Genomic DNA, 8,325 nt, shown 5'->3' with positions numbered 1-8,325 from the left:
TGTGTGTGTGTGTGTGTGTGTGTGTGTGTGTGTGTGTGGGTGTGTGTATGTGTGTGTATGTGTGTGTGTGTGTGTGTGTGTGTGTGTGTGTGTAGGGGTGGGGGCTTCCCTTGTGTTGCAGGTTGAGTAAAACTGAGACAGCTCTTAAAGGCAACGCCTTATATAACTCAGCACTCAGGGGAAACACACACACACCACCAAATAGACATGCACACACAAACTGACACTGGTGGAAGGTCTATGATAACAGCGACACACACACACACACACACAGCTGTACAGAGAACCCCCTGCTGGAAACAGTGGATCTCACAGAGGGAGATCAGTCAGAGCTGCTGTCTCTCCTCCCTATCTTACATGCACACACACAATGTTGTGGGGTATGTGTGTGTGTGTGTGTGTGTGTGAACTGGTGAGATTTTCTCTTGTACTATATGCACCATTTGTACGTCGCTTTGGAAAAAAGCTGGTCAGAGCGCTTTGAGTTCAAGCGTAAAGTGTGCGTTTGATTTAACCTGTGGTGTCTGCCCCCTGCAGAGAAAACCCTGAAGGGGGAGAAGGGGAGGCAGATCGGGGTGAAGGAAAGAGGGAAGGAGCGCAGGAAAAGCAGTCCGGAAAAGAAGGAGAGATGGAAGTCTGATGACGGCTCACTCCTTAAACAGCTAGGTAAGACCCTGGTTATGGGCTGGTGTGTGTGTCAGCCTGTGCGAGTGAGAGAGGGAGAGTGTGTGTCTGTGTGAGAGAATGAGAGAGAGTATGTGGAAGGGAGAGTGAGAGAGTGAGAGTGAGAGACAGAGGGAGAGTGTGTGTGTGAGAGAGGGAGAGGGAGAGGGAGAGAGAGAGGGAGAGGGAGAGGGAGAGAGAGAGAGAGAGAGAGAGAGGAGAGAGAGAGAGAGAGAGAGAGAGAGAGGGAGAGTGTGTGTGTGTGTGTGTGTGTGAGAGAGGAAGAGAGAGAGGAGAGAACAGGAGATGGATGTTATCACAGACCAGTGTTATGATACCAGGGAGCAAGCTGGTTGTTGCTCTACACCTGACTGGCTCTCCTGATGCTATCTCTCTATCCACCTCTGTGATTGTGTGTGTGTTTATATTGTAGGAACTGTCGGAAATGATCACTCAGGTAGCGTTTCCATGACAAGCAAGTCCTTCAGTAGTGTGTGTGTGTGTCCATCTGTTTTGTGTCAGTCTGCTTACTGCCTTACAGGGCTTTGTCTCTTCCTCTGGGGGGAAAAGAGATGATCCTCTCCTCTCCACTTCTCTCCTCCACCTAAGAGATGGACAGAGTGAGGGAGGGAGAGAGAGAGAGGGAGGGAGAGGGAGGAGGGGACAGATTCAATCTCATGGAGGATATACTATCTCCAATCGGTAATCTGTGCTGAAAGCGCTGATGAGCCTGATGGAGGTATGCCCTGAGTGACTAGTGGCCAGGGACCGGTTAGCCAGGGGTGTGGAGAGAGACACTAGCGCTGCATAGTCCTCTCTCTTTTATTCAGACTGCCACAGTCCCCTTAATTCCCTCCCTCTTTGTCTCCCCCTCCTTCTCTCAGTTCCCCCCCTCCTCCGCTCTGATCCCTACAGTCTGTCCGCTACAGTGGTGTTGTCAGGGCGACGGCAGAGCTGGCACCTGAGAACAATGTTTGGAGTTTTAGCGCGATCCGCTCCAGCACAAGCACGAGTACCGTAGCTAACTAGCCTACGCTAGGGTGGGTCGGTGCCCCCGGAGGAGCGGCCGGGCCACGGGGCCCGCAGGGGGGGGACCATTTCTGGGGGTACATGACCCTCCACCTCCTACCCCCCTTCAGCCTTGCATAGTGTTAGCTTAGCGTATGTGCCTTGTAGCATAGCTTAGCATTAGTGCGGTTAAGCCTATACCAAGCATTAGCCTGGTTTAGCATTAGCCTAGCGTTAGCCTGGTTTAGCATTAGCCTAGCATTAGCCTGGTTTAGCATTAGCCTGGTTTAGCATTAGCCTAGCTTTAGCCTCTGTTTTGGAGCTGCTCCAACTGTGCCACAGGGCATAGCCAGGCCCAGAGCAGGAGAAGTAGGTTTTAGCCAAGCCCTCACCCATCTGCTTATCTTCATCTCCTTTTTGGTGTACATCATTCTCTTCTTCCAAACCAACTCCCCTTCCCTCCCTCCCTCCTCTCTCACCTCCCTCTCCAGTTGGTCTGCTTCCAGAGGGGGGGTGGGGGGGGGGGTTGCTGCGTCATGGAAACAGCTTGCTGCATGTTGTCTCTGACGCTGCCGTCGTCCCAGCCACCCCTCCTGACAGACCTGTCTCTAGAAGGCGGTGGGGGGTCAGATGGCTGAGTGGTGAGGGAGTCGGGCTATCAATCAGAAGGTTGTTGGTTCGATTCCCGGCCGTGCCAAATGACGTTGTGTCCTTGGGCAAGGCACTTCACCCTACTTGCCTCGGGGGGAATGTCCCTGTATTTACTGTAAGTCGCTCTGGATAAGAGCGTCTGCTCAATGACTAAATGTAATGTAAATGTAGAAGGAGGGATGGAAGGATGGAGAAGAAAGAGTAAAACTGGAAAGGGAAGCTGAGGAGAGGTTGTAGGACTGGAGGCAGGAGAGAGACGGGGGGAGGGAGGAGCGAAGGAGTTGAGGGGAGCAAAGAGAGAGATGGAGGGTAATGCAGGAGATAGGACTCAAACATGGCAATCCCTGTGTTGTGGTGTTGACAGACTGAGCAGGGAGGAGAGAGAGACTCTCTCTCTCCTCTCTCTCTTCCTTCTGGCTTCCCAGTTGGGGCCATAAGAGGTTGAATTAAACCCCAGTGTTAATGACTATGATAAAAAAATAAAAAAAATAATCTCATTACACAGCTCAGGCAGGCTTGCAGGCAGGCGCGGAGATAGACAGGCAGGGTTGAAGACAGACAGGCAGGGTTGAAGACAGACAGGCAGGGTTGAAGATAGACAGGCAGGGTTGAAGACAGACAGGCAGGGTTGAAGACAGACAGGCAGGGTTGAAGACAGACAGGCAGGGTTGAAGACAGACAGGCAGGGTTGAAGACAGACAGGCAGGGTTGAAGACAGACAGGCAGGGTTGAAGACAGACAGGCAAGGTTGAAGACAGACAGGCAGGGTTGAAGATAGACAGGCAGGCTTAGAGACAGACAGGCAGGCTTAGAGACAGACAGGCAGGCTTAGAGACAGACAGGCAGGGTTAGAGGCAGACAGGCAGGGTTGAAGACAGACAGGCAGGGTTGAAGACAGACAGGCAGTTTGGAGGCACTTAGACAGACAATCGGATTTAAAGGCATGGCCACAGTAAGTTCAGACAAATGTACATCCTGCTGTGTTCTAAGGCGAGACTATGGGGAGGGGAGAGGTGCATCATCATTCCCTGGCACCCGTATCTGGATGGATGACTGACCGACCGGCTGGCTGGCTGCTTGGACACAGTCTTTTGGCAGACAAGGAGCCATAGAAATCAGTCTAATTATCCTTAAACACACAGCATGTTGTCATCTCAGCCACTGAGAATCTGCTACCAACACAACACTATGTACAGACCACCAGCCTGGACACTGAGCGAGCCCTTGCACTGTAATGGGTGTTTTTATTATGCAAAATGGGTTAACATTCACAATTCATCAGGCCACAGAAATGTCATTTGGCAGCATGATAATGACTATGATCAGTGTGCTGCTCCAGAACCAGGAGGCTGGCTGATTGCCGTTGATAACATTGATATTGATTGATATTTATTTTCTTTCTGTCTCCCTCTCTTTCTCTCTCTGGCTTTCCCTCCCTCCCTCCCTCCAGGTTTCTCCAAGACCTTCCCCCTGGATAACCCTCTGTTTGACAGCTGGCTGGCCCAGTCTGTCCAGATCTCAGCAGATGACATGCTGAACCAGTGGGCTCTGGACGGACAACACCGGGACAAGACTGCCAGCCTGCTCTCTGACCAGGTAACCAGCCCTAGAACAGGACCAGCACAGCCCTAGAACAGGACCAGCACAGCCCTAGAACCAGACCAACCTCGCCCTAGCTAGAACCAAGCCAGACTATCCAGTTCTATGACATCGCACCCTGTTCTGTGACACTATATCCCGTTCTATGACTTCATATCCTGTTTTGTGACATCACATCCTGCTGTGTCCTCCCTAGCTGCTGCAAGGGGAGGAGAGTCTTCTGAGCCTGATGATGGACCACTCCATGAAGTCCACCTGGCAGACCCCTCAGCTGGGCCGGAGGCCCCGGGGGGGCAAGCCCAGGGCCCGGGCCCCCCCGCACTCCAGCCCCCCCCCTCCTCCAGACCCCCCGGTTGTCGCTATTGGCCCCTCCTCTACCCGGGGCCCCAGGGTGGGGGCGGCGCCCCCGGAGGAGCGTCCGGGCCACGGGGCCCGCAGAGGGGAGCGTTCCCGGGGGTCCAGGGCCCTCCACCAGCACCACCACCTCCACCCCCAGCCCCGCAGCATGGACCTCCGGCAGGACCCCCCCCCACAGCCCCCCATCTCCAAAATGGACTCCTGCCACATCTCGGAGGAACGCGGTCCCTGGGACAGCCTCCACACGGGGGGGCCAGCCTCCCCCTCAGCCCCCAGCCCCACCTCCTCCCCCAGACAAGCCTCTAGTCCCGGGACAGCCCCCGAGACAGGGGGCGGGGCCCCCCGCGTGCCCCTGCGGCTCCGCCTCACCCGCCAGGGCAAGGCCCGGGGGAGGGGCGGGGCGGGGGGGGTGGAGCCAGTGGAACGCCCGGAGAGAGATCCGCCCCTTCCAGGGAAGGAAGCGACGCTATTGGACACTGAGACAGACGGGTACTTCTCGGACGCCGAGCAGAGCGACTTGGAAACCCGCTCCAGCGGACGCAAGCTCCGCCTCCCCCAGATGCATGCTGGGAGCGAGGACTTGCTGAGAAGAAGTGTTCTGGCATCGTAAACAACCAACAAAAACTTAAAACACACACACACTCCATTGACCAGGACACACTGTTCACATTGGAGTTCCATCCCAGCTCCCAAGTTTCCACGGTTACTGTCAATGCTCTCAACACCCACTCTACACACATAAACACATACCTACCTACAGTTGTACTCTCTACTACCATCCTAGTTTGCTTTAATGAACCAAATCTGTGTACTTTATCTACCAGTGTGTCATCACCGGGCGCTCCGCTTCCTGGCTGGGTAGCAGAGGCTAGCTGTCAGTCAGAAGGCTACAAACCCAGGCCGTAATGTGTCCTCCAGATGCTGTCACAGGTCTACAGATGCTGTCACAGGTCTAAAGATGCTGTCACAGGTCTACAGATGCTGTCACAGGTCTACAGATGCTGTATGTTGGAACCAAGCGAAACAAGACAATGCACATTTTAGATCTTTTTTTTTTTTTCTTTTGTTACATGCGATCCACCCTTTCTGATGGCTGTCCTGTTGTCGACGGCGACCGTCAGGAGTGTGACGCATGTGGGCATTACAACGTTGGTTCAGGTGACTCAGGCCCCCTTCCCTCCCTCCGCCCCTCGTGTCTCCAGCGCGGGGCGGGAGGAACCACCATGTTTCAGTTCTGAGTCTGAACGTGTACAGTCGAGCATCAGAGGAAAACGTTACCTTTTTAAAAGCACAAAACCGACATAAGGAACTGTCATACACACATTTGTGCATATACAGTACAAGGATGTACACAGACACACACACACACACACACACTCACACACATTGACAACCGCACTCCTATAAGCAAATGATTTAGCATTCAAAGCAGATGTTGAAACATGCTGTCATTGCTTCTTCCTCCCCCCCCTCGGATTTCAGCTTACATCATTGGACGAACAGTATTTTAAGGAATTCAAATGTGTGCCTTCTGTTGCCTCCCCCCCTAAAAAATTATTTATCAAATCAATCAACCAATCAAATCAATCAGTCATCTAATCTGATTTGCTACAATCAAAACAAACAAAGCAAAGCCTGTTGTTGTGGGTCGTTATCGCGACTGACCAGCAGGGGGCTCTCATCCTTAATTGCTCCAGTGCCTAAAGAGAAAGATGTATTAGCATTAATCACTCCGCCCAACCCCACAGCAAGAGAAACCACACAGGCGCAAGGGCGAGAGGTTGGGGCCGTCCGGTCTCTGCCCCCCCCGCCCCTCCACGCTCGGCAACAGACGCCCTACTGTCAGGACGGATTATATCTATCCTCCTCCATGGGCCGTACTGTCGAGTTGTTTTTGTTGTAAATCAAGTTTCTGTTTGAAAAAAAATCTTTGTTTCGTTTTTCTCTCAGAGAGTTGTGCGTTGTACCGAAGTGGTCCATGGTAAATTTCTCAGGGTTTGAACAAAACAAAAAGAAAAAGAATCAAAAAGAAAAACTATTAAAAGGGTTGAAATCGAACCTGAAATCAAAGTTAAACTTAGATATATTATATAGTAAAAAAAAACATATTTTATACATGTATAAAGCGATATGTGTAGAAAGTTCCTTTGGCAAGTTTCACTGTTTGAACTCTGACTTGAGTCAAATACGATCTGCAAGTACTTCAGGTGCGCTTGATGTAGCTCATCCCGTACAAATTAAACCAATGCAGAAGCCAAAATGTGCAAACTCGTTGACAAATCAATCAGCCGAAGTACTTAGCATGGTAACTCAGCATTGGATCACTGTATTGAGCTCCGGAACCTTCCCGGCCTTTTCAGAACTCAAATCCAGCCAATCGGCTGTCACCTGAGATGATCCAAGCCAAAGAACAGTGTGTTTTAACAAGGCAGCATGCATACCATCAGTAAACTTACTCCGGAAGTCCCCTCGTCCAATCATGGGTGATGATCACAGATCCAATTAACTAATCAACCAATTGTCTGCCAGAGCTGTTTAGACAGGGGCGGGTTCCAGCTCCCAGATCATCTCATCTCAGTTGAGCCATAGAGGACTTTAAATGATTTGACCAATAGACCAATAGACCAATAGCCTTCAGTCCGATTGGCTAGCCCACACGACCTTTGACCCCCCTAATGGAGAGAGATGACTGCTGCTGAACCGTGTATGGGGGTGTGTGTGTGTGGTGTGTGTGTGTGTGTGTTTTGGGTGACAAACCCGACCACACCCAACCAGAGATGGTATAACAGGGTTGTAGTGTAAAAGATGATTAGTTTTCTAAGCGTTGTGTCAGTGGTTCAGACTGTGTGTTTCGGCCTGGACTTACTGAGGATTCAGGACGACCAGCAGTGTGTGTGTGGCAACAGCCCACACCACAGCCATGTGAGATCTTTCTACCATCCCCATGGAAAGGAAACCATGGCAACACACACATTTGGGGTTTTTTCAATAAGGGGAGAGGGGGGGGGAGAGGGGGGGGGGGGGTTCCCTGACTAAACCATCCCTTCAGCCCTCCACCCCCCCCACCCCCCCCTCCCTCCCCATCACCCTTCAATAAGTTGCTCAGACAACTCAATGTAAACTTAGTTCAATATTCAATATCGGGGTTTGTGAACTAAGTCTGTAGACGATGTTTAGACAGGCCTGTCATGAACGGTCTTCATATGTATCAGCCAGGCTAGCAGTGTGACAGCAATGTGCTCTTCCTCCAACAAGAGGCTGGGCTCCTTCAGGTCTCCACATCCATACTAGCACACTACCTAGGGTACGAGGCTAGGGTGCTGCCTTGCTGGGTCTAGTGTGTGTTACTGTGGGTGTTGGAACTGGGCCATGGTTGTTGCCTTAACCGTTATATTCAAACAAACGTACCTAAAGGCATGGCTTAAGGAGCTCCGCCCCTGTGGTAGCTTCATCCAATAGGGAACTGGTTCTAGTTTGCTTCATCCAATAGGAGACTGGTTCTAGGCTGCTTCATCCAATAGGGAACCGGTCATTAGCTGTTATTTTGTATGCACCAACAATATTGAAATAATACTGTACTACTACTACTAGAGACGACTTTCTGTTTCATTTTTCTCCGTGTTAAAAAGCCTTTGCAAGCTGTTTGTAAACGCTTCCTCCGTGGCTCATTTCTACTGACTCATCAGACACACTGCTGCCTCTACTTTGCTACCCCCCTCCTCCTCCCTCCCCTTCTCCTCTCCCCCCCCCCCCCCATTTACTGTTGTTCACTGACAAACAGTGAAGTATGGTTTTAATACAGACCCTCTCCTCTCCCCTCCTCCTTTCTCCCCTCCTCTCCTCCTCCCCTCCTCTCATCCTCTCCCTCTCCTCCTCCTCCTCTCCTCTCCCCCTCCTCTTGCTCCTCCCCTCCTCTCCCCCTCCTCTCCCCTGCTCCCTGCTTCACAGCTGTGCGTCCCCGGCTCCCTAATTGTTTTTAAGCGCAGGAGGATCAAAGCAACCAGCTTTAAGGACAAATAATGACGTACATGTGTTGTGGAGGAGAGA

At 51.7% G+C, this 8,325-nt stretch overlaps 1 protein-coding gene across 1 annotated transcript; it reads left to right on the top strand.

The window, feature by feature from the left end:
* Positions 1-537: 537 nt before the first annotated feature.
* On the top strand, positions 538-7,980 carry jade2 (jade family PHD finger 2; the record flags this gene model as incomplete). Its single annotated transcript, XM_067229075.1, is given in 4 exon segments — positions 538-666; positions 3,773-3,918; positions 4,118-5,228; positions 5,269-7,980. Coding segments are annotated over 2 exon segments (837 nt in total). The 3' UTR covers positions 4,889-5,228; positions 5,269-7,980.
* Between the last annotated feature and the right edge of the window lie 345 nt (positions 7,981-8,325).

Source organism: Osmerus mordax, chromosome 25 (genome assembly GCF_038355195.1).
Source record: "Osmerus mordax isolate fOsmMor3 chromosome 25, fOsmMor3.pri, whole genome shotgun sequence".
NCBI lineage: Eukaryota > Metazoa > Chordata > Actinopteri > Osmeriformes > Osmeridae > Osmerus > Osmerus mordax.
The sequence above is the reverse complement of the archived record's forward strand: the minus strand, read 5'-3'. Positions and strand labels throughout refer to the sequence as shown.